General features: G+C 39.0%; 3 protein-coding genes across 4 annotated transcripts; 1 reads left to right on the top strand and 2 right to left on the bottom strand.

Annotated features, from left to right (window-relative positions):
* On the bottom strand, window positions 1–12,805 carry rhcgb (Rh family, C glycoprotein b). Its single transcript, XM_004563432.3, has 11 exons — window positions 10,565–12,805; window positions 7,724–7,913; window positions 6,920–7,070; window positions 6,400–6,547; window positions 6,102–6,268; window positions 5,770–5,907; window positions 2,725–2,861; window positions 2,453–2,577; window positions 2,287–2,360; window positions 1,708–1,775; window positions 1–1,155 (listed from the first exon to the last, which is right to left on the bottom strand). The coding sequence occupies exons 1-11, from the start codon at window positions 10,782–10,784 to the stop codon at window positions 1,107–1,109; spliced, it is 1,467 nt and encodes a 488-aa protein (XP_004563489.2). The 5' UTR covers window positions 10,785–12,805; the 3' UTR covers window positions 1–1,106.
* A 75-nt stretch (window positions 12,806–12,880) lies between these two features.
* gdpgp1 (GDP-D-glucose phosphorylase 1) lies at window positions 12,881–16,947 on the bottom strand. Of its 2 annotated transcripts, none has more exons than XM_004563431.4 (2): window positions 16,169–16,947; window positions 12,881–14,253 (listed from the first exon to the last, which is right to left on the bottom strand). In XM_004563431.4, the coding sequence occupies exon 2, from the start codon at window positions 14,243–14,245 to the stop codon at window positions 13,148–13,150; it is 1,098 nt and encodes a 365-aa protein (XP_004563488.2). In that variant the 5' UTR covers window positions 14,246–14,253; window positions 16,169–16,947; the 3' UTR covers window positions 12,881–13,147. The 2 variants fall into 2 exon arrangements, with proteins under 2 accessions (XP_004563488.2, XP_004563487.2); XM_004563430.3 differs by lacking the exon at window positions 16,169–16,947 and adding an exon at window positions 14,702–16,145.
* A 146-nt stretch (window positions 16,948–17,093) lies between these two features.
* LOC101484823 (titin) lies at window positions 17,094–26,705 on the top strand. Its single transcript, XM_004563429.5, has 4 exons — window positions 17,094–17,249; window positions 17,692–17,788; window positions 18,238–24,504; window positions 24,654–26,705. Exons 1-4 carry the CDS (start codon window positions 17,229–17,231, stop codon window positions 24,686–24,688), a joined length of 6,420 nt encoding a protein of 2,139 aa, XP_004563486.2. The 5' UTR covers window positions 17,094–17,228; the 3' UTR covers window positions 24,689–26,705.
* Window positions 26,706–26,992: the final 287 nt, after the last annotated feature.

Raw genomic sequence — 26,992 nt, 5'->3', positions numbered from 1 at the left:
TTGTACACTTTCTTAATAACTTTTAATTTCCAAAATTACATTACGATCAATACAATCAGTGTAGAACGTTTAAGAATACAAATATCAACTTCTGACAAAACCAATTTTCAGATCAGTAATATCAATAAACATATCTGGTAACACATTCCTTCTATAGCCTATTTTACCATTAGCAAATTGTGACTAGCTGGAATCATCCAACAATCAAAAAGGTGTTGACTAATGTCTTTGTTGCTAACTCTAAAAGTACTCATAAGAAGAGGCCGCTGCACGAAGGGAAAAAGAACAGCATATTAACTTTATAAAATTCCTCATGTGTGATTGCATATTTACATTTCCATCATTCTTTGTAATGCTTGATAAGAGGGTGGTGATAACACGTTACCAAATGTATTCATTTATTTACTTTAATGTCACAGGATAACTTGGGTCTAAATCAATCAGTATCAAGATTAATACCCGTCTCATTGTAAAAATTCTCCATGAAGATACACACCAAAAGAAAAAAAAAAACCCTACTCAAATGCATCTAATGGAAATATCATTTTCAGATGTAACTAATGAGACAATGAAGGAAGCTGACAGAAAGGTTTGTCTAAAAGTTGTGTACTCTTAGATTTTACCTGCAGTTCATTACATCACACAGACCAAAATCATTTAGATTTGGATCAGGAGAAATGTTGAATAGGAGATTCTACAAATGCATCGCAACATGGTTCAAAGCACAAGACAAAACTTTTCTCTTGAGTAGTTTAGGTCAGCTTTAGAGGTATTATTGCAAGCGACACGAGAATTTACATAAGTCAATTTACCGGTCTCTTTACTTTGAAATGAGGCAAATCAAGGTAATTCCCCCCCACTGAATGTTTGACCTACTGTCAGCTGATTTAAATGGAATAATGTGTTCAGCTAGCAGAAGATACATTACTCCTCCAGTAGTTTTTAACTCAAACAAAAAACGAGATTTTGAAATACAATTCAGTCATAACATACTGACAAACATATCACTGTATGAAAAACAGCTGGTGCTGACAAGTGGTCATTAATTGCACGAAATGAACATTTTTGTCCAGTGGGAGAATGATAGGAAACAAGGCAGATGTCCATTAAGATCGAGCCCTGGACTCAGACTCCATGGTGAAATTTGACTCGGCGCTAGAAAACCAAATTTCACAAATTACAAGATCTGGCCTGAAGACATTCATGTGGTCATTACATATTAACTCTACTAAGAAGATTCCAAAAAATAATTACTAGTTGCATTTTTGTTTCTACTATAAACATGACTGTTGTTGCATAACTTCAAGGTCACATTGAAGAGTTAACCATGTGAAGCAGTTCTGTGGAAAACCCCGTTTCAACAGAGAGCACAGGTTAACTTAGCAGCATAGAGCACAGCATCTGCGTTAGCATCTTATGATTAAACCCACACCTAGGGGTGGTAGGAGACGTCTATGTCTCTGAGGTGTCGTGTTATCCGCCACCTCACCTCCTGATTACACTGTATTCAACACCCTGAAAATATATCCCTCACACAATGGCAGGAGTTACATCAAGATGTGTGAATAATCCCAAAACTGTGCTGTGCTGCCATCGAGAGGAGACTGAATGCAGTACAGTCTTGAACAACAAAAGGCAATGACTGCATCATTAGTTTGGTATGAAAACAGCACAAATCCTCGACAGATAAAAGTAGGAGACACTTACATATCTTTGTTTTGCACGTGGTTGTTGTACTGCAGGATTGTTGGGATGCTCTCCTCCTCCTCTGGGACCTGTTGATATTAGAAGGCAAACATTGTGATCTCAGGAAGATAACAAGCATATGAACAACTATCGTCAGAATATCTGATTTCACGGTTTCTTATTAAATTTGGGGAAAAGTTAAAGAGTAAATTGGATTTTTGTACCAGAAGAAGAGTGAATGACGGCAGACTATTTGCAAATGTTAACGCTGGGTTGGAGAAACAGCCTCATAATGAGCAAAACACAACAACAAATGTTTCTACAAGTAGCATTAAACCAAGACTGTAATTTAAAATCTCTTTGTCAATTTATATACACATTGGAGCAAACGTGTGCTTCAAAAATAGGTATGACCATTTAATAAAATTCATCAGGATTTGTTTAATATCTTAAAGATGCCACTCAGGGATACCAATAAAGCTTTTTTCTTTTTGTGCATCCTAAAACTTTCTGTGTGCTGAAATAGCGACTGAATTCTGATTTTACATTGCAAATCCTTACATCCTCATAAATGTAAGGATGTTAAGATTTATCTCTCACCTCCCAGTAGGTCTCATCATCAAAGCAGTTGTCATCTGCAGGATCTCCCCAGATAGGTAGCCTTAAGATAGCGCCTAATAGGAAGAGAAAAACTAAGTCATTATCATCACTGTCTGAAAAGCAGTTTTTAACAAGTGTATATATTCTGTCAAACTGATTTCCTTACCAACAATGATGCCTCCACCTATGCCGAAGCACAACGCCACACAGAGGCCCGCTGCCTGGTGACCGCCCTGCGTTGTGGGTACCATGTCTTTGAATTTATCCATAAAGTCAAAGGTGTTGACCAGCCTTTTTTTAAAAAAGGGGAGGGGAGCTCAATGAAAAGAATACAGGTATTGCAACTGTTTTTTCCTCTTTAAGCCATTTATTTGAAACGGCAAACACAGCCATAATGTCTGGCTGAATGTTTCCTTTTTGTAGGCAAGGAAAACTCACCCTTCATGGCCATAAACTTCAATAGATGCAGATGCAGCTGTAATGGCTCCCACAATGCCACCTACAACTCCTGGCATAGCGTGGAGGTTGTGGATTCCACACGTGTCCTGGATCTTCAGGTGCTTCTCCATGAATGGCTGAAAGATTTGTCTGATTTTACTACACAAGCATAGTTATAGTAATATCACTTTCTCACTTTAGTAGAGTAAGAGCACTCCTGTCACCAGTTTGCATGCTTGTGGGATGTTATCACAGGGAGACACTAAACAGTTTAGTTTAGTTTAGTTTATTTATTTATATAGCACTTTTAATTACAACAGTGGTGTTGACCAAAGTGCTGTACAAACATATAAATTACATAATAAAATAACACGCAATAAAATAGCAAAATCAGTCAACATCAATGCCAAATAGCTAATAACAAATAAATAAGTAAATAACTCTCGTGCAGTATTAAAAGCAGGTAAGTAGAAATGTGTTTTAAGATTTAAAAAGATTGAGGGTAGGAGCCTGTCTAATGTGAAGAGGCAAATCATTCGACAATTTAGACACCACGACTGCAAACGCACGATCACCTCTAAGAACCAGTCTCGACCTTGGTGTGGCCAAGAGCAAAAGATCACCCGATCTAAGAGCTCTAAGGGGCATATAAGACCGCAGTAGGTCTGACAGATACCGTGGGGCCTGTCCATTCAGTGCTTTATAACCAATAAGATATTATAATTGATTCTAAAACGTACAGGGAGCCAGTGAAGCGTGGTAAGCACAGGGGAGATATGTTCATTCCTCTTCGTCTGTGTCAAAAGACGAGCAGCGGCATTCTGGACCAGCTGGAGCCTTGCAAGACAGGCCGACTAATGCCTACATATAAAGAATTACAACAGTCCAGTTGGGATAGGATGAAAGCAGGAATTGCCCGTTCTAGGTTTTTAAAAGACAAAAAAGATCTCACCTCGGATAAAAGCCTCAGTTTAAAGAAAGACCGCTGTACAACTAAACTAATCTGTTTCGCAAAAGTGAACTTATTGTCAAATATAACCCCAAAATTTTTAGCATGCAATTTGATAAAAAGTTCTAAACTGTGCAAATTAAAATGTGAGGTTCTAGAATTGCAACTTTACAACCAAAAATGATCACGAGACACTGAAATAAAGGTTCTAGTGAAGCAGAACTGTTTCCCTTCAGCTGAAGATTGATCTGAGTGTCGTCAGCATATGAGTGAAAACTAACATTATAGTTCCTGAAAATAAGATCCCGAGGCAACATATATAGAGAGATATAGATACTGAGAGTCCTCCTGCTTAAATGGTAAATGGTAAATGGCCTGTATTTATATAGCGCTTTACTAGTCCCTAAGGACCCCAAAGCGCTTTACATATCCAGTCATCCACCCATTCACACACACATTCACACACTTCTAGAGGGATGTAAATGTTTAGGTAGGGGCCCTGTTGTAAAGTTGAAGACATTCAGATGTCCTGCTCTTAGGGAGGTGACGGCTAAGCAGAAAACAAGATCATAATTCTCTCTGTGAGTGAGGAGATATAGCCCCCCCGTGAGATGGGCCAACATGTGAGAGTTGTGGATGTTCTTTGTTTTTGGGAAGGTATAAAAGAGTTCAGGGCGGCGTCTTCTGTATCTTGTGTCGAGTTTGACTTCCCCTGTCTTGCTTTGACTGTTTTCAGCTGTTTCTTTCTACCAAGGTATTTAAGCCCCCTGATTAACCTTTCACATGTGTGACACCCAAGCCCCCAAGTATTAAAATAGTTTTTACAGCTAGACATGTAAAGGCAGTGTTGTTGTTTTTTTTTTGGTTTTTTTGTTTTGTTTTTTGTTTTGTTTTTGTTTCTATATTAGCAGAATGTTTGTGTTAAGCCATACACCAATAGCCAGTGCAAGAGAGTATGTTTTAGATATGCTGTCTGCAGAACTGATACCCCTGGCAGTCCACGAGTATACATTTGTCATCACTGACTTGTGGGACTTTGAGTGAGGCACAGACTTACTAGAGCAAAACTAAAAGCCTTAAAATGGAGATCCTGGTAAATTTCCTTACGTGGATGGTCGAGCATGCATCATGACTTAAAATGGAGATCAGTTCAGAGTGAGTTTGATATTGATGAAGTTCATTGTTGCTCTACCACCGATCTACACTGACTTGCTCACTATTGTTCAGGTTACCTGTCGAAAAATCTCACATAAAATGACTATTTGTCTGTAAAAAGATAAAAAGAACTTTTGAACTTTTAAAATCATATCAGTAATTTTAAAAGTTCAGAAGTTCTTTTTAAAATTACAGTTCAAAATACAGTAATGGAATGTGGAATCTGTTTTCTGTTATTTTTGTGCATTTAGCAAAAGCTACATTACTAAAGCACCACAACTTCCTTAGTTTTATTGCTCATATGTAGAATAATTTGCAAAACGTGTCACTTTCTCAAATTCATGCTTTAAATACAAGGGGCATTGGGTGCTGTTTATATATAGAAATACTGATGTCTCTGTACATTGGGGTACATCTGGGGTCACAAAGTGTCAGATCTTTGATAATTAATTAATTTTTGTTATAATTAATTGCAAACAACTATTTTGAGCCAGCATCCTAGGCTTTGCTTTAGTGATGAAAGGGTTGTTGAACAACATTATATTGATCAGAAATTCATGCAAGGGTCAAAAGTGTGAAATACAACCCCGGTCTACCCTCCTTATTTGTTGCACACATGGGAAATTTTGGGGTCATGGCAGAAAGAGCAAAACTTAAGAAAAACAAAATATAATAGGATAAGATAAAATAGAATAACATACTATACAAAATAGAATAAAATGCTTTGTTATAGTAGGAATAAATGCACTTGTCAGGGATAAAGTTACAAGTGTGTGTGTGTGTGTGTGTGTGTGTGTGTGTGTGTGTGTGTGTGTGTGTGTGTGTGTGTGTGTGTGTGTGTGTGTGTGTGTGTGTGTGTGTGTGTGGTCATCAGCAGAGACCATGGTGTAAAGTCTGACAGCAGTTGGAAGGAAAGCATTAAAAGAAAAAAAATATCATACCGTGAGAAAGATATATCCAAGTGTGGAGATGATGCCACAGCAGAAACCTACAATAAGACAGCCATAGGGCATCAGCATGAACTCAGCTGCTGTTCCAGCTGCAACGCCTCCAGCAAGTGTGGAGTTCTGGATGTGAACCTGAGAAACAGGTGCAGAAAAATGTGTATCCTGGGTAAATAATCATCTGAAGGGTGCACTTGTTGAAAAATTTGTTTGCAGGATTGTTAAACTCTTTATAGATTTCTTGTTTTGGTTTGTATTCATCTCTTATTGTCATAATCATGTCCATGTGCATAATAGGTTATATCTAATAAGTGTTTGTAACTTGTTACCATGTCTAGTTTCCCATGCTTCTGGAAGAGGCTCGAGATGGCCACAGTGGTGAGAACAGTTGAGGCCAAACAAAGGTAAGTGTTGATGGCGGCTCTGTGCTGGCCATCCCCGTGATCACAGATAGCTGAGTTGAAGCTGGGCCAGAACATCCACAGGAACAGGGTGCCTGTGCCATAGTGATATAAGTCACGAGGAACAGGGAGTTTTGTGAGATTAAATAGATTAAAAAAACTCTTATAAATCAAAAGCAATACTAAACATGACCATGTGCAGTTGTGGGTAGTAAACAGAGCTTACCAATCATTGCAAAGACATCTGAGTGGTAGACAGAGCCCTGCAGACGACTGCTCTGGTGCAAGTTAGGACGATAGAGCATCCATGACACGGAAAGACCATAATAGCCTCCAAATGTGTGAATCACCATGGAGCCTCCAGCATCTCTGGCCTTCAGGAATAAAAGAATAGCATTAGGCCAAAACTATATTTCCTACTCTGCAGTCTGCTATGAGAAGCAGATTCTGAGCAGGTGTGGTCGTGGACTTGAGGTGTGTGTGTGTGTGTGTGTGTGTGTGTGTGTGTGTGTGTGTGTGTGTGTGTGTGTGTGTGTGTGTGTGTGTGTGTGTGTGTGTGTGTGTGTTTTAGTTCAATAAAATGACAGTGAAAAAGTCACCTAAACATCATGTCGGGTCTGGATCGTTCACAGACATGAACTAAATGAGCTCCTGTTTTTACAACTGGAAATTATATGTATTGTCTGATTAGATAGCATTTTTATTATATATTTTTGGTGAAGTATAATCTGATTGTTAAAACTTACATGTATAACACTTATGATGATAAATTCCTCGACAGCAAACAGTGTAATCCCAAACAAAGTCAGAACCATTAGCTGGACTGGACTGACTTTTCCCAGCAATGCTCCATAGGCAATTAAGCAGCCAGCCACGCAGAAATCAGCATTGATCAGGCTGAAGAAGGCAAAACAGCCAAAATGTAAAGGACAAGCAAGGAAATAAAAGAGCATTACTTCTCTGCACTGGCCTTGTGCAAGATCATCATATTTATTTGGCTAAGAGTGCACTTATTCGGAAATGAATGAACTAACAATGCTGCATTTTGTACACTTAACATAGATTCACATGGGTGGCAAATGAAAAGAAAACACATCTTAATGTGTTTCAGTAGAAACTATGCTGCCAGGACAGGGTCACGGTTTTGAATTACCCCATGTGGATCACTTTCTCTATCTCTATTTTACACACAAACACAGCTATCATATCTTTGGCAGCACTTCAGAAGTAGCATAATTTCCCATTACCCCCAATTTCAGTCTAACTTCCAACCACAAACACAAACTCTTGGGTGGCTGAAAAACATCTTTGTGGCAATTTTTCAGACTGGTTTCTCCACCTACACTTTTTTCTTCTGGATACAGGTGGAAACATATTCCCATAGGAGAGACCGTATTTATCAGTATTTGAATCAAAGACAAGACCTCATAGCATGAATCACATTATTTCATAACATGACCTGTTATATAATATCTGTAAGTCATTCATTTAAGATTTTTTGTGTGTGAAGTGATTCCTTTAAATCATGAGCAATAAAACTGAACTATTACTTTTCAATTCCAATTCTGATCTTCCCATCAGCGTCCAGCCAGTGGAACCAGCCCTGCATCAGCAGTGCCCACTGTAGACCAAAGGCAGCGATGAGGAAGTTGAAACCTACTCCTCCGAAGCTGTATCGCTTAAGAAATGTCATGAGGAAACCAAATCCAACAAATATCATCACATGGACATCTTGGAAACCTAACAGAAAAATGTGATTAGAAGAGCAGTACAGAATAGAAGTAGAAAAAAGGAAAGGAATGGTAGTAGGGACAGCTTGGTGGCATAGTGGTTATAACGTTTTTACTTTCAAACTCATGTTGTGGATAGTCACTTACAGTCTGCCAACACACAACTAGAGTAAACAAAGTAAGTGTCTGAAGGGTTGATGCAAAAATTGTGGAAAGAGCGGAAAATCTAAAAGAGGGCTCATGTAGACAAAACTAGAAAAAAAAAGAATAAAAAAGAAAACCTGGCTTTAAACAATTTAGGGATGATTTGCACAGCAAATTAGCATTTTTAATATAAAAGTGAAATATATAAATCAAAGGTTTATTTATTTTAATAATTAATCATTGTGTAAAATGTGCTTGATATTTCTACATGTATCCAAATGCAGTAAATTTCATTTGACCAGATTCCATTAAATGTAACATTTACATTGTGCTTATGTAACAAAATTACATGGAAACTTTACATGTAATCCATTTACTTCAAGTCAGCCTTCCATGCACCATGACTATATTTTATGTCTTAGTAAGCATGTGTTATGGATCTATTCATTTTCTTCGGCTCGTTCATTCAGTTGGGATAGAATGGTAAATGGACTGATTCTTATATAGTGCTTTTCTATTCTCCCGGAGTACTCAAAGCGCTCTATACAACATGCCTCATTCACCCCCACTCATACAAGCACTTCTAAACTCAAGTGCAACTAATTCACACTCTGATGAATGCATCAGAGGGTAATTTGGAGTTAGTATTTTGCCCAAGGATATTTGTATGCTGAGGAACCTTCCGATCAGTAGCTGATCTGCTCTACAACCTGAGCCACCCCACTCCCTGTCACAGCTGTGACAGAGACACACACACTGTGAAACACAGGGAGACAGAAAACCATTCACATTCGCACATAAGGATAATTTAGAATCACCGTTAAACTAACACGCATGTCTTTGAACTGTGGGAAGCCAAAATACCAAGAGGGAACGCATGCAGACACAGGAAGCATATGCAAACTGGGGGCATGCAGGCTGGTGGATTCAAACCCACAACCTTCTTGCAATGGGGTGATTCTGCCCCAAGTATGTACTATTTAAAGTACACGTTCTCTCAGAATAACTGAGCTTTAAATGTGACTATATAAAATCGTATGCAAAGATATTTTTGATTTCAAAAATGCTAATCACACCCATCGTTGTCCTTTTTTCTTTCTTAATCTGATACTAATTAACCTGTGATCTTTTATAGGTTACATTGTGTACTCTTGAATTTAGAGGAAAAACTGTCACCTTCAGAGCTCTGTCTACCATGCAGTTTACTTTTACAATATGTCATCAGGAGTCATGAGGGCTTATTAAATAACAGGGGGTAAAATGTGAAGATGACTCGAGGACTCTGTGTGTATTTACTGTTGCAGATTAGATGATGACATGTTTTGATGATGCAGAGTTACATCTAGTTACTTATGCAAGTGCTAACCCTTAGGGTTTGCAGGAAATGTCTTTAAAAGTAACACGGGCAGACCAGGAAAACGATGACAGTGATGATTTGGCAGTTTCCATGAATCTGGAGGGTCTGTAGTGCAAGTATGGACAACACCTGCTCAAAATCATTGTAATTATTTAAAGTAGATCTAGCAACACGTTTTTGGGTTTTTTTTTAAAATTAGGTTATTTATATATCTATCTAACTAAAGTTAGTTATATTTAATAAATTGTCAGGAATTGCATAACTCCATTAAATTAAGCCAAAAAAAATCTGTCAGGTCTTAGAAGTTCAGATCAATCAAGATTAAAAGTATAAAAATCTAGAGATTATATTTACAGCTACACACTTGAAGAAGTGTTCTTTAATCATGAGACAGGCAGTACCTGACATGACTAGCAAATAGGATACATAGATACCAGCATGCACAGCAGCATTATTTACAACATAACACGTTGTGAGGCGCAATAGGTGCCACTGCACTGTGAAACAATAAGCTGCAAATGTTTTAGCACAAGTTCTTTTTTTCTGTCTTCGAACTAACATAGCCAGCAAAGCCTGAGATTTTGCAAACTGCCTGCAGTTAAACTGATCAATTTAAAACCGGGTATTTTCAGTCTCCAATTTTAACGTGTATCAGGAAAAGAACTTCTCATCTGACATCCAACACCACATCTCAGATGGCTTAGCCTTATCGACAGCCTGACATTGACACTGTGGGCTGTGTTGTAGAGTTTCCACAACCATACATCCAATATATCCCCCCATGTTACATGATCTTTAAAATCTCATAATCTAAACAAAACATATTATCAAAATTAGACACACTTTATTGCTTAGTATGGACATTAAGCTTCTTCTTTTTCTTTTTCTTTTTTTTAACAGGACGAGGCCTTAGAGGAGTCAAATCCTTGGGGAAAATTCACCTAGGAGTCAGATCTTTGTCAGCAATGTGAAGGTAATTTGTAAGGTTAGCATAATATGAGGTCTGAAACTGGTAAGTCAACCAGAAGCTTTTTACTGGACTGGAAAAAACTATTTGCTAGCAGAGATAAAATTATAGAACAAATATCTAATTGTACATAGAAATGGATACATTACAGAATTTACTGGTGAAGAAAGATAGAAATAAAGAAATTACTTACTTGGATATCTGAAGTAGAAGTCATTCTCAATGTCTGTTAAATTTGAATGTTTTCTGTGCTCTACCCAGTGCGCATCTGACTCGTGATCATAACGCATAAAAACCCCAAACAAGATGATCATGGCAGTCTGCCACACAATGCAAACGGCTGGAAGACTCAGATGAACATTGGTGTTCTTTTCACGATCACACATTTCCCTGAAGCTCTGACAAGCTCCCATTGCTTTTGATTACTTAAAATAGATTTTCTAAAAAATAAAAATAATAATAAAAAACAACAACATATATGTATATAGTTTTTTTAGTTTTTTTTTTTTTTTTTATCTCAATGCCTTATTATCTGAATTCTGAATTATTCTGCTGAGCTGCTCTCTGCAAAAGTGACAGACGCTTTAAAGGTCTGAGCATTTTTCAAGATGGGACTCTGAGGACACACCCACAGACTCTCCCTACAAATTGCAAGTCACATGCGACTCTTTTCAGTGATATCTAGATTTTGAATTTTGATTTTAGCATATTTTCAGTTTTTACTAAAATTTTGATCAAACCAAATCAAACTTTATTCACATCCTAAATAATCTGCAAAAACGTTGTTCCTTAAATTTCGTTGGTTAGGCTTTATGTTTGCTTAGCATGTAATATAACAGCGAGATTAACTTATTCCTTAGGACAAAAAGCCAATTTTTGGAAAACAAATGAAGCTTTTCAATAATAATAGAGGCTTGTACAGAACTTGCAGTTAATGTTTTCTTATTTCTAGATGGCTACAGGGGACATTCTTCTCTCCTTGCTCAGGGCTGTTTCGATGAACTGTAAATAATGTCTAAGATACATGACAGGTTTGATTGAAACAGCCATCATTGGGTTTAAGGTTGAAACAAATGTCCAGTTTTTTGTGCATTTTTCTGGTTCATACAAGCAAATTATAGAGAACAATTTCACTTTCACTTTCACATTAAAACATTTTATTGCACTTAGTGCTCAGAAACAATGAAAGCGGAGTAAAATAAAGAATCAATAAATTGGAACAAATAATTTGGATTAAATATCCAAAACTTCAGGTCTTTTCAAAATAAAATTAAAATGCCTTTATTTTTTTCAGCAAGGTTATGAGCACTATATCCTTTTTAGTTGTCTTCCACATATGGAATTCCTATAGTGTTGCTATAACCTAACAATAGCTTAATATTGGAATGCATGTTATTTAAAGCTTGTAGTTCTGTCTCTGATCGAGACCAAATCAAACAAATATCTTTAATTAATCCCCCAGCAAATAATCTGTGTGAAAAACATGTTTTCCTGATTAAACACGAAGTTCCCATTTATCCAGGTATAGACCAGCAAAAGAAGGACTATAGTAACTCCCGTTAATCTGTTTAAATACTTTGCCCTGTCTGCTAAATAAATATAATAAATATTAAAACTGTCAAACCATTTTGAACCATTATAGGAGAAAAAGAGCAAGTTGGCAGCCAAGCATACAGATTAATGTGCTACTGAGTGATCCCCAGTGAGGAGCCTCATTACAACAGGTGAGCAGACAGCTCCTCTCGCTACTGCTGCTACCTTGGTGATGTCGTTCTAGCAAATGATTTGCTCTTCAGAGATTATGTCTAGCATTGATGTTTATCTGAGAACCACTGTCAGGCTTTCTGAAGTGAGTTTTTGAAACTCATAATGCCCGATGTAGTGTTGTTATTTGACAATAGCTGTGAACTAACTTTGGGCTTGTTGTGCAGTTTTATTTATGGTGGAGCCAGGATAACTGTCAGGTGACAGTTATTTAGGTAATGTTACCAATAACATTAAATAACATAGGAACGCGTTGGGTGACTGAAAGCGTAACATGCTGACGATTTGTCACATTGAGAACGTGTTGGGATAACAGCTGTGGAAAATACCCAGTATCCAAAACACAAGGACAAAATGCATCCTTCAAGCTGCTGGCTTTTACATAAGGCACGATCATCTTTTCACTACAAATAGACAAGAATATAGTATGTCAAGAATATTATGTCCAAATCTCAAAATGCCCCTATGCCTGATTTCCACAGAACTTACAGCCCTTAATTCTCAGTAATGTGCTCCTTTCTATTGAACCAATGCAAAACCTTTTGTACCCAATGACACTTATTGTTATTATATACTTTGCTTGGAAAAATGTATCCTATCACCATGCTCCTTTTACACCAAACATAAAATGCTCACATGTAACAAATAGCATTCACAATCGCTCTGTGCCACCACACCCGAGCTTCTCCTGACCCGATTAAACTTGGCTAAGAACAGCAATTCATTAAACAGACAGACACAAAACTCCATTCTTTAGTCACATTTTATTTGATATCAGTTTTGCTAAAACACATTCATTAACCAATTAAAGCACATTTTATCTTGTAAATATCATAAATCTCAACATGTGTAATCTCTTTCATTGTACAGGGAAGATTCTGACACACATTCAGTACAGTATTGCAGTTTTTACAATTTAATTCAAAATCCAGAGGCCAGATTCATCCATTTATGCCATCAAAAGTCTAAGACCCTTCCAGCCCAGCTGTAAGTTGATGAAAATGACCGCACATTATGAACACAATAAATGTTCAGTAAGCTGCTGTTCCAGCTGATGAAACTCATCTTCAGGCAAAAGATAGCTCTGGATTACATCAACGACATCTTTCTCTGTCATGCGCTCAAAGTCCTTTTTGCTCTTAAAGGGTAAATGTCCAGCCAGTTCACATAGAGCAACATTAAAGGCAGACTCCTCTTTGGCACCGAAGCAGGATATTCTGGGCCACACAGCAACGCGAACACCTTTTCTTGAACAGAAATCCTTTTCACCTTGCGTTTGAACACACGGCGGGCTTCCTCTAGTCAAAAAGAGGTTATGAGCAATATTATCATTCACAAGAAAATCTGTGACTTCACAGATAGTTTGGGCCACTTTCTCCACCTCCTCTGATTCTGCATAAAACAAAAAGCCTGCCGGGAAATCCAAAATTCGATAAAATCCCTTTTCAGGACATAAAGGTTTAACTGGCTTAGACTCTATCTTGAGGGGATGGTCTAGGTAATATCCATGGAGGTGTAAATGATTGACAGATGCAAATGCTCCCAGACTGTTGAACCCCACACGGAAACCGGGATCAGAGCTCAGAAGCACAGCTTCAATGCCGACATGGATTGCAAACTTTGTCAGGATCTGTGGGCGACAGTGAGCAGGATCTGGGACAAAGAGACAATGTCCAAACTCTAGAGGGCTAACATTGACCAACACAACCATCTTCTGGGGTTGAGGACACTCTGCATTGTTAGTCAAAGGTGAACCTCCTTTTTTGTCCTTTATCATCTCAAATATGATTTCATCGTGTTTAATTTTGTTAAAGTTAAACTGCTTGGCATTAAACTCCTGCTTAATGCTCATGATCTCCTGTGGCTTTCTTCTCTCTATTCCTCTTTGGATATTCAGCTGAGCCACGTAGCCATGAGAACCCAGCAGGACCCGCGTTTTTAAATCCCCCAGATGGTAGCGAAATATGCCCCGTGCCATCCTGTCTGCCCAGCCGCCTTGGATGGCGGTGTCAAACTTTGTTGATGCAGACTTTTTAGCGGAATTGTTTCCACTGATCCGATACACATCAGTGACGAAGTGCTGATGGCTATACACAAACTGGATGGACATGTTGGAATCTGTTGATGAGTGAAACAAGAGGAATTACATTTGATAACAGTCACTGAGGTCGGTCATTTAGGTCAGGCAGACACGTGTATGCATGTTTAGTTTACGTCATATCAATAATTTGGCAAATAACGTTTGTTTCACCGGCAATGCCAACAAAAAACCTATAGAAATACCTATAGTTACACAAGAAAACTAGAAAAAACATTAACATCTGGACGCTAAAACAAGTGATTGTATAACTTTCAAAAAGTTCAGTTCTCAGAGGCTTAATTAAGTAATTTTCATGCGGAAAGTTTGAACAAAGTTCCAGCTTTATTATCAGACAGTGCACTGGTATCAAACTAGTGTCTGAGGCAGTATAGCCTGCTATTCACCTCACAGAGCAATTTTACTTCATTCAATGGACGGCTTTTAATGATTCATGCATGATTGAATTGAATTTTACAGTGACCTTACCTCTTCACATTTGACACCGTGTCAAATCACAAACCGACAGCAGCTAAAACGCCTGTTAACAACACGGTTAAATATTTTTCCCATTCAATCGAAAGGTTTATACATGTTTACATCTTCAATCAGATGTCTACAACCGGTTAGCTTGGCAAGCTAGCTTCGTGCTCTTCTTCGCTGGTGTGTATTAGTGCATTTCCGGCTCCTTGTTTCAGAATAAAAGATTCTGTGAAGCTAATCATAGACCTAAAGCGCTCATTTCAAATTAGTTTAGTTAGTTTAGTATATTAATATAGCATTAAAATAATAGTATTAACATTTGTATTTTTATGCTAGTACCACTGTAATGTATTTTTAGACTACTGACAAAGTGATTTTTGCATTACTGAAAAGAAATCTGTGGATTTTATGCCCAAATGGAAAACATACTAAAAAATGCATGCAAGTTTAACGTAAAACAAGCCCTTTTCTCAAGGTGTCTCTTGTTCATTTAAAGGAACAGTGAATATAGGCTATTCAATTTTTTGTTTTTATAAAGAACAACAAAAATAGATTTCTTCAGCTATCAACGGTGCATTTTTTTATATTCTCCATTCTCTGTTACCAATTGTATCCCAGCTACCATAGGGCGAGAGCCACGGTACTAACACATAGAGACAGACAACCATCCACACTCACATTCAGATCAGAGGGCAATCTAGAATTATCAACTAACCTTACCCCATTAACTGCATGTCTTTGGACTGGCAGATCACTGTGGAATGATCTGCCCCGAGTTTACAACTGTTTATAAAACATATTTATTTGCTAAAGCCTTTGGCACTCCTTTAAGGGGTTGACTCAATTTGACTTTTTTTTTTTTAAACACATTTGATGTTATTTTTTTGTTTATGCTATTTGTATATGGCCCGCCCTCTTGGTCAAGATGGACATCACAATTCTGCCTAATCAAATTTTATGTATGTGGTTAGAGACCAGCCACATATAAGGTTAACCCATTCATCTGCCTCCTCCTCCACCACTCCTATGCCTCCTTCCACATTTCCACCTCAACCAGTTCCTTCTCATCTCCAGCTTCATCTCCGAAACTGAAGTCATCCCTCTAATACATGAAAACATGCTTGTTTAGTCCTAATATTGTCCCAATTTCTTATTGTCACCAGATCATACGTACGACTGTCCCATCTCTGGACAGCTAACAACGAGCCAGCTAAACAACCAGCTGGTTATGATGACCCAACATTATGCCAGATAATTTTAGGTTCAGGTGTCCAAAAAATAATTCTTTCCCTCTATTAAACAGTTTGATTACATTTTCACATCATACTAGAGTTTATTTGCTGTGTGTTTGAGTTCAACAATGTTAGATCCACTTCAAAGAAAGTTTCAATAACGCCAGTTGACAGCAGCTATCAACAGCAAAAAACTGCAGCACTTACCGACAGGAAGTTCAGGATATCCTAAGCAACTCACCTCAGCAATGCTGTCATCAGGCAGAAGTGAGCTTCACTGACTCATCAGCTCACATCAGCTTTCAGTTTTACAGCCTCCTCCAGAGTAAATAGATATGGACCTATATTTACAGCTAAGGTAAACAGTGGACTGACAGCCTACACTCACTACAGCAGCCACCATAGCTAGGATTATGCACTTAAATTGGGATGGTTAAGAAAACAGAACTCAGTTGATTGCAATCTGCAATCTATTGACATCTAGTGGTGATATTCTACACACTACACCTTTAATAGAATGGATCTAAAACTTTCCCTGGCACACCCAAGTTTAAAGCTTCCTCTTCCTTTTTATACTTCTTTTTTGGCTGCTCCCTTTGTGGTCGGTATAGCAGATCACCTGCTTCCATCTCATTCTATCTCTAGAATCATCTTCTGTCATACCAGCCCTATGTCCTGTTTGACTACATATATGTACCTCCCCTCTGGTCTTTCTTTTCTCCTCCTGCCTGGAAGCTCCATATTCAATATCCTTTGTCCAGTACAACCCTCCTCTACACATTTCCAAACTATGTCAGCCTTGCTTCTCTAAATTTGTCTCCAAACTGTTCAAACTGAACTGTACTCATTTCTAATCCAACAAAAATCTTAGCTGAAGCCAAAAAAAAGTGTCAAACACCCACAATATTTATCAGTCACAAACATTGAAAAGGTCAGTAAAATAAGATTATTAAGCTTTTCTTTGCCTGCCTGTAGGTGTGTATTAATACCTAAATATGAAGTTACAGGGAAAACCCTCTTATAACAGGAATGGTACGTGGACAATATTTAAGTGATGAGACGTTTTCCATTTATCTCTAGCTGAGCCATGCAGGCTAAACTAATTTTGAAAGAATGAGCAGCTGGCCAATCCACCGCCATGCTTATTTTAGTCACTGAATGCTTTTGCAGATAAAGCAGGCAGTGATTGGCAGAGTTGTGTATCTGTGTCCTAAACGTTTGGGGCTCACAGCACTTTGGGCATCTTTACCAACAAACTGATTAACAAGGGATCTAAATTTTCAGTTTAACTAAGAGAAACAATGGAAGAAAACAAGAATGAGGTAAGAAAGTCATCTTAAACGTCTTTGTAATATAGTACAGAAAGCATTTAGGGATCTTCAAATGTCCTTTTAGTTGAGTTGTTTTTTTCTGTGCATGTTGTTGTTTGCATGTTAAATGGGAGCCTTAAGACTTAAATAATAATACAGCTTTAATGTGTTCGTCAGAGCAGTTGGCAGTCTGGTTGGCCATGTCTGTAGTTATTTTTAACACCTTCAAGTGTTTCGGTTACACACATCTCACTCAGCAAGATAGCCTACTTTCTATTCTTGTTTAAAACTCACTCAGAGGGCTTTCTTTAACAAATTTAATACAGACTTTAAGCCACCAAATAACCAAATCAATATTATAATCTTGGAACAAGGTAAAATGTATTTTCCTATTTAAATGTATATATTTAATCTCGTTTTCACTAACATTAAAAGTTACCCCTCTCTCTTGTAGATAGGAAAGAAAGCAGAAGATGAAGCTCACGTTCTAAATATAAACATGACACGGGATACTGAGGTTTCCCAGTCACCCTCCACTGTTATTGTTGAAGGTATGTTGCACATTCATCCTGTCTCTGCGGTGCATAGATTGCATGTATTCGTACTTTGTTATAAAGTTAAGTTAGAAAATGTTCAACAAATTATTAATAATAAATTCCATTAACATGTCTTTGTATTGAAGTAAATAAAAGAAGGATGCTTCTCCCAAGATCAGTTTGTTTCATATGTTGATTAAAATGCCTTAGATAAGCTTAAATAACTAGCAGTGTTCGTTTTTAACAGTGTAAAAGCAGTAGATTAGTTTTAGAAAATCCTCACACATATATTTTTGTCATTTCTTCAATGTACAATACAAATTGTACATAAAAGCTGAGAAATATGCCAATGATGCCTCTTGTACATCGTCTTATTATCTTTTAGGAGATACCTATGTCATTTCCAGTCATATATATATATATATATATAAATTGTAATTATAGCTTGTTATTCTGCACTACAGGCCAGCCTTCTTCTGCTGCAGAAAATGGAGAAATCAGCCCAAATGTCCAACCCACCCCCATCACAGATAAGGAAAATGCTATTAAGCCAAAACTCCAGATTACTTTTACAACATTCACTGTCAAGAATGGTGAAGAGTTAAAAGTAGAGGTCCCAGTCTTGGGGAACCCAGCACCAAAAGTTGAATGGAAAAAAGATGGCCAGGGAGTAAAAGAAACATCAAGGCTAGAGATTTCAACCACACCGTCATTAACAGTCCTTCATATCAGACATGCTATCAGGGAGCACTCTGGTCAGTACTGTGTCACTGCAGCCAACAGTGCTGGAAAATATACAGGGGAAATCACCGTGGTTGTTCTTGAAAAGCCAGACCCTCCCACGGGACCTGTCACGATTGATGAAGTCAGTTCAGACTATGTTACCATCTCTTGGGAGCCACCTGAATACACAGGAGGCTGTCAACTAGACAACTATGTAGTGGAGAAACGGGAATCTACAAGTATGGAGTGGCAGACTGTTTCTGCAACTACAGTAAGAACCACAATCAAAGTTACCAAGTTGAAGACAGGAAGTGAATACCAATTCAGAGTGTTTGCAGAAAATAGATATGGAAAAAGTACTGCAATCACATCACCCATTGTAGTTGCACAATATCCATTCAGTGTTCCTGCTGCCCCGGGCACCCCCTTTGTTTCCACTGTTACAAAGTACAGCATGGTGGTTGAATGGGAGCCTCCAGTCAGAGATGGAGGCAGTCCTGTCATTGGCTATCACCTTGAACGCAAAGAAAAGAACAGCATTTTATGGACCAAACTTAACAAATTTGTTATACCGGATGCTCGCTTCAAAACAAGTGGGCTTGAAGAAGGTATTGAATATGAATTCAGAGCCTTTGCTGAAAATATTGCAGGGCTCAGCCCATCTAGCAGGATATCAGAATGCTATGTGGCAAGAGACCCCTGTGATCCACCTGGTAAACCTGAAGCCGTTGTCATTACGAGAGAGAACATTACACTCCAGTGGGCAAAGCCCAAATATGATGGTGGAAGCAGTATTACAGGCTATGTAGTAGAAAAAAAGGAGCTCCCAGATGGCAGGTGGATGAAGGCAAACTTTACAAATGTTATTGAGAATCAGTTCACAGTCACATGTCTGACAGGAGGACAAAGTTATGAATTTAGAGTAACTGCTAAGAATGGGGCTGGTGTTTGGAGTCCACCTTCAGAATGTGTAACCATCATTGCACAGGATGTTATTGAAGGACCCACAGCATCAGTTGATCCCAAGTTCAAGAGTACTACAGTTGTTCAGGCTGGAGAGACATTCGTCATTGAAGCTGATTACTTTGGAAAGCCTCTTCCAGCAGTAACATGGTTGAAAGAAGGAAGAGAAATCGACAAAGTCACACCAAGAATGGAGATCAAAACCACTCTCACACATACAACCCTGACTATCAGGGACTGTACACGCGCAGATGGGGGACACTTTCTCTTAAGCCTCACTAACATTGGTGGAACTACTTCTGTCCCAGTAAATTTGAAGGTCCTGGATAGACCTGGTCCTCCTGATGGACAACTGAAGGTAAAAGTTATCAGTGCAGAGAAATGCAGTCTTCACTGGAATCCCCCCTTAAATGATGGAGGTGCAACTGTTTCTCATTACATTATTGAAAAAAGGGAGACCAGTCGTGTTACATGGACAGGAGTTGAAGCTCATGTTGAAGCTCTCAGTTACAAAGTAACAAAACTGGTACCTGGCAAAGAATATGTATTCAGAATTGCTGCCGTGAACAAATATGGTGTTGGTGAATTTTTGGAATCAGACCCCTTAATTGCACAAAATCCTTTCACACCACCAAGTGCACCTTCTACACCTATAGCTACAGCTGTGACCGGTGACTCGGTAACATTAACATGGGAAAGGCCTGAGACTGATGGAGGTTCAGAGATTGATGGCTTCATTGTGGAGAAACTTGACAAAGAGGGTGTCAGGTGGACTAAATGCAACAAGAGAAGACTAAATGATTTGCGTTTCCGATGTACTGGGCTCACAGAGGGGCATTACTACCAGTTTAGAATACTTGCAGAAAACGCAGCTGGTGTGGGTGCTCCCAGTGATCCAAGTGAATATATAAAAGTATGTGAAGCTACTTACCCACCTGGTCCACCAACCAACCCCAAAATGACAGACTATTCTAGCAGTACTGTGTCTCTGACTTGGTCAAAACCAATCTATGATGGAGGAGCCACCATCAGTGGATATGTAGTAGAGATGAAAGAAGCAACAGATGATGAGTGGATTACATGCACACCAAGCGCAGGTGTAGAGGACACAAATTACACTGTGAAAAGACTGAGAGAAAATGCAGAGTACAATTTTCGTATTTGCGCCATAAATGCTGCTGGTGTTGGAGACCATGTGGATCTACCTGGGTCTGTGGTTGCAGCCGAAAAAGTAGAGGCACCAGAGATTGAGCTGGACGCTGCCTTGAGGAAGATTGTCAGCGTTCGAGTCTGTGCCACTTTACATCTCTTTGTTACCATCAGAGGAAGGCCAGAGCCTGAGGTTAAATGGTCAAAGGAAGGTGACACCCTCAGTGAGCGTGCTCAGATCGAGGTAACAAGCTCCTATACTGTGCTACTCATTGAAAATGTCAACAGAAATGATACTGGGAAGTATGTGTTGACGGCTTCGAACTGCTGTGGCTCCAAGTCAGCATTCATCAATGTGAAAGTTTTGGACTCTCCCAGTGCACCAACAAACTTGGAGGTTAAGGATGTAAAGAAGGATTCTGTGTCCATCTCTTGGGAGCCACCTTTGATTGATGGAGGAGCAAAGATTTCGCACTACATTGTAGAGAAGCGAGAGGAGACTAGAAAAGCATTCACAAGCGTCTTTAGCAACTGCATGAGGAATTCATATAAGATCGACAATTTACAGGAAGGATGCTTCTATTATTTTCGTGTCCTGGCTGTGAATGAGTTTGGCACTGGGCTGCCAGCAGAAACCACGGAAGCTATTAAAGTCTCTGAGGTGCCCCTGCCTCCTGGCAAGATCACACTCAACGATGTCACATGCAGTAGTGCAAGACTCTCTTGGGAAAAGCCAGCCCATGATGGAGGAAGCAAAATCACATGTTATATTGTAGAAATGCAAGCTAAGGGAGATGACACATGGACAAAATGTTCAGAGAGTAAAGCGCTTGATGCAATTATTGATGGCCTGACAAAAGGAAAAGAGTACTTCTTTAGAGTGTGTGCAGTGAATGAGAAGGGAAAGAGTGAGCCAAAATGCCTGCTGGCACCTGTGATAGTAAAGGATACCAGTACTGAGCCTATGATCAGTCTGCTGTCCAACACATTCAGTGTGAAGGCAGGAAATGATTTAAAGATCGATGTTCCATTTAAAGGGGTACCACCACCAACAGCAACCTGGAAAAAAGACGGCAATGCACTGAAAGAGACAAGCAGAGTAAATGTGAGCACATCTGACACGTCATCTCAGATCATTATCAAAGATGCAACCAGGATAGATGTTGGTGTTTATGAGGTGACCCTGAACAACTCCATTGGAACCACCTCTGCTCAAATATTTGTTAATGTTTTTGAAAGGCCTGGTCCTCCAGCAGACCTCAGTGTTGATGGTGTCAGTGCTGACTTTGTGTCTCTGTCATGGCAGCCTCCACATTACACTGGTGGATGTCAAATCACTAATTATGTTGTTGAGAAAAGAGATACAGGCAGTACATTATGGCAGAGTGTATCAGCTACAGTTGCAAGAACATCAATCAAAATTTCCCGTCTGACACAAGGCACTGAATACCAGTTTCGTGTTGCTACAGAGAATCGCTATGGAAAGAGCCAATTCACTGAGTCAGAGCCTGTTGTTGCTCAGTATCCCTTCAAGCCACCTGGCTCACCACCCAATCTTCATGTTGTGCAGGCCTCAAAGTCTGTTATGGTCATTGCTTGGAGCAAACCGGAGAGTGATGGCGGCAGCCCTATTATTGGGTACCATATTGAATGCAAAGATCAAAGCAGTATTCTGTGGAAAAAATTGAACAAAAGCCCAGTGACGGAAAACCAGTATAAGGTGACAAGTGTTGAGGAGGGTCTTATATATGAGTTCCGGGTGTGTGCAGAGAATATGGCAGGTGTTGGACCCTGTAGCAAGCCATCTGATCCTGTAGCAGCTAGAGACCAGTGTGACCCCCCAGGCAACCTCACTGTCACCAATATAACTAACACTTCAGTAACTCTCTCGTGGGACAAGCCAGAATATGATGGTGGCGCTAAAATAACTGGTTACATTGTTGAGCGCAAAGAACTGCCCGATAGTTGCTGGCTTAAGTGTAACTTCACAAACTTATTGGACACCTTCTTTGAAGTGACTGGCCTTACAGAGGGTGAACAGTACAACTTTCGTGTTATTGCAAAGAATGCAGCGGAGCTCTTCAGTCCACCCTCTGAAACAACCGGACCTGTCACAGCACAGCACAATGTAGAGCCACCCAAAATTATCTTGGAAGACAAATTTCGACAGGTAGTGGTTGTCAAAGCAGGAGACCTCCTAAGAATAGAAGCTGTCATCTCAGGCCGCCCCAACCCTACAGTGTTTTGGCTGAAGAATGGTAGAAATATTGGCACCACAGGACGAGTTGAAATAACCGCAACAAAAACGCATACCTCTCTGCTTATCAGAGAAAGTGTTAGGAAAGACTCTGGGCAGTATACTCTTACTCTCCAGAATACAGGGGGCACCACATCTAAGGCTATCACCTGCAAAGTACTAGACAGACCTGGTCCACCTGCTGGACCCCTTGAAGTTTCTGGACTTTCAGCAGAAAAGTGCACCCTCTCATGGGGAACTCCTCATGAGACTGGTGGGGCGGAGATCATGTACTACATTGTTGAGAAATGTGAAACCAGCCGTGTTGCCTGGACCCTTGTGTATGGTGACATGATGTCAACTACTTGCAAGATAACCAAACTTCTCAAAGGAAACGAATACCTGTTTAGGGTGAGGGCAGTCAATAAATATGGTGAGGGTGAGACTTTGGAAAGTGACCCAGTCAAGGCCATGGATCCTTTTACCATCCCATCTGCTCCAACAGATGTTGAGGTCACAAGTGCAACCAATGAAGCGATGACTATTTGCTGGAAGACGCCCGCCTCTGATGGTGGCAGCCGCATCAGCGGTTACATTGTAGAGAAAAGGGAGAAGCAGGGCATCCGTTGGGTCCGGGTCAATAAGAAGCCAGTCTATGACCTACGAGTCAAAGCCTCTGGTCTGCATCCGGGATCTGAGTATGAATTCAGAGTCTTTGCTGAGAATGCTGCTGGGCTAAGTGAACCAAGTTTGCCATGCCCACTCACCTTGGCAGAGGATCCAAAGTTTCTTCCTTCCCCTCCAGTAAAGCCCACTATAATTGATTCATCCAGATCTTCAATCACTCTGTCATGGAACAAACCGGTGTTTGACGGTGGAGCGGCAGTTACAGGGTACAAAGTTGAATTCAGAAAATCAACAGAAGAAGACTGGACTGTTGCTGTTCAGAACACAGATAGGACAGAGTTTACAGTAAAGGGACTCACATCGGGGACAGCATATGTTTTTACTGTCAGATCCATAAATAAAGTTGGTATTAGTGAGCCTAGCCCAGAAACAGACCCCGAAGTAGCTACAGAGCGAGAGGAGAAGCCTGAGATTCACATTAACCCTGAGATGAGAAAGACTCTGCCTGTTAAATGTGGCAGCTCCTTCACATTGACGGTGCCTTTCACAGGCAAACCTGTTCCCAGTGTGTCATGGGAGAAAGCAGATGTTGATCTGCGAGTCAGAGGAATGATCAACACCACGAGCTCTGCCACCTCTATCACAGTGGAACGAGCAACACGTGATGACTCTGGCAAATATACTGTCAAACTGCAAAATGCTGCTGGATCTGCCTCTTTGACCCTAAATGTGAGGGTTTTAGATTCACCTGGTCCCCCGGCTCATATAATAGTTAAAGATGTGACTAAGAACTCTGCCACTGTTACCTGGGACATTCCTGAGAATGAGGGAGGGTCTCCCGTGAAGAACTACCTTGTAGACATACGAGACATCAGCAGAACGGGATGGATAAGACTTACTGACAAGTGTCGCCGATTGTCTTACAAGGTGTCCGACCTGGAGGAGGGAGGAATCTATTTCTTTAGAGTCACAGGAGAAAATGAGTACGGGATTGGGGTTCCAGCTGAGACCAGAGAGGGAACAAAAATGACAGGTAACACTTAAGATTAAACACACCATCAGCTACAAAGCGCTATATAAATACAGGCCATTTACCATTTACAAGAATTCTTTCACAAAAATCCATGTTAAAACCTCACTTGCACACTTTTACATGCTGTTTTACCTCTGTTTTTGCTTTAGATACAACAGACTGGGAGACAAATCCAGGAGCCTAGCTTGCCCCACGTTAAGATAATCATCTCCTGAAATTTGGAGATATTCATCGGGGGTTTTTTTGTTTTTTTTATAAAAATAGAATACATTCAATTTTGTTTTAAGATGTTCTTTGTCGATTGAGTTCAAATCAAAACATATTTTGTAAAACGAAGGCAATAAAAAAAAGTTATTATTAATAGCTCGTGCTGGTGAACAACCATTCTGAGGAATTATGATGTATCAGTTTCTAACTTTATGGTTCAAATGTCTTTATTTATGTAAAGGAAAACAGTTTCAGGCAGCACACAAAAATTCAGAGACTCTGGAATTCTGTATTGCTTAAGGTTATCCCTGCTGGGATAAAACACATGCAGATATGTTTTGGTCTTTTGCCTGACATGAGAGTCAGAGTATAACGAGTTGACAAGTTAGTCTCATGTCCCTGTACTTTTCTGTCTTTTGTTTAGGGAAGTAACCTGATTAAACATGTACATCATATTTATGCCAAAGATTTCTTCTTTTTTTTTTTCTTTCTGAACATGTCGGACAAACATATATGTATGCTTTGGGTTGACTTTATAAAAATTCTCTTACCTATGTTATTTATGCTGACAAAAGACAAGACAATATTACTTTATAGGAGGTAGGAAAACCAGCAAGAACACTTTTAATCTCAAAACCATAGTTCTACATCTATGTTTGCTTTTTATTTTACTATTTCTGGAGGAGTTTAGGAATGGTTAAATAAGAACTGACACATTAAAAAAAATTCCGTTCTGTATTAAAAATACAAAAAACAAATTTTAAAAAAACGTGAAAAAAGTAGATTTGTCCAGGTCAGGTTATACACCAAAGATGGAGGAGAAGAAAACATGGAGGTAAATTCAGATTCAAGATATGAAGTATCTATGTTTTATCATCTGAGAGGGGGTCCCCTTCACCAAAGAAGCAAGAACACAAAGAAAAGAGACAACAGAATAAGCATCCTCAAGCCCCATCTCCTGAACTGAAAACACATGAAAACATGGATAAATGTGCTTATTTATTTCTGATATGTGTGTGAATGTGTGTGTGAATGGGTGGATGACAGGTTGTGTAAAGCGCTTTGGGGTCCTTAAGGACTAGAAAAGCGCTATACAAATACAGGCCATTTACCATTTACCATATTGTCACAATTTCTTCTTGTCAGCAGATTTGACATGCAATCCTGTTGTGTCCAGACAGATGACAATAAGCCAGCTAAACAACAACAGTCGACTATAAACTAAAATTATGGTACAGTCTAAGTTTTAAGTTTCTGATCTCCATTGGTTGACTAAAACAAGTTTGTCATATTATAGCAGCCACCATAGTTACAATTATGCACTTGGATTGGGAGGGGTAAGAAAACAGAATTCATTTGACTGCAATCTACAGACATCTAGTGGTGAGATTTTACACACTATTACTTTAAAGATCATCAATTAACCTAACCCCACTGATGCTGCATGTCTTTGGACTGTGAGAAGATAGTAGTAGTCACCCTCATACTGAATACTCATTCAGTTTCAGATAAGTCTTGGTTTATATTAATTTAAGCAACTTTCTAAATCTACTGAAAATAAATAGTGATGTTTTTTGCAAATTAATCTTTTTGATATCTTTGCTTAAATACACTTTTAAAGTAATAATTTAAACAACTACAAAGAGAATTAAGCCTTTGTGAGCTAAGGAAACAATTTAGTATTATTATTTTTAAATAATACAATAGGATTGAATGGATTACTATTATTTTTAGATTATGACATAAATGTGTCCAGTAAATACTCAGGACCATAGAAATGTTGTGCAATAATATTTTATATGTTTTAACATATGTTTGTAATGTTTGTTTTGTATTTATGATTATGGGGTTGCAAGTATAATTAATTGGGTTGCAGATCAGTGATAGTATTAGAGGGTGTGTTGTTGTTTTTTCAGAAAAAGATGCTGTGTAATTTAATGGATTATGAAAGTCAAGAATAACCGTAGTTATACAAATAAAGAAAGGAAACATTATTTTGTCTTCTTTGGTAATATGTGGAACTGGGTTGGACTGGTTAGAGTGATACAATCTACTGTGATACTAGTGATTCTATCACTAGAGACCCCACAATAATAGGACTCGCAGGGCTTTATTTTTATGCTACGAAAATAAAAGCTACTCCTTGTACTTGAGTACATTTCACTGCTCACGTCTTACTTATAAAAGTGTTTTTAGTATCCTTATTTATATCAACGACCTTTACACACTTCCAGTCGGTCTCCTCTTTTATTTATCTCAACGAAAATCAAGTAATGATGAC

The sequence above is a fragment of the Maylandia zebra genome, linkage group LG7 (assembly GCF_041146795.1).
Source record: "Maylandia zebra isolate NMK-2024a linkage group LG7, Mzebra_GT3a, whole genome shotgun sequence".
In the NCBI taxonomy this organism is placed as follows: domain Eukaryota; kingdom Metazoa; phylum Chordata; class Actinopteri; order Cichliformes; family Cichlidae; genus Maylandia; species Maylandia zebra.
The sequence above is the reverse complement of the archived record's forward strand: the minus strand, read 5'-3'. Positions and strand labels throughout refer to the sequence as shown.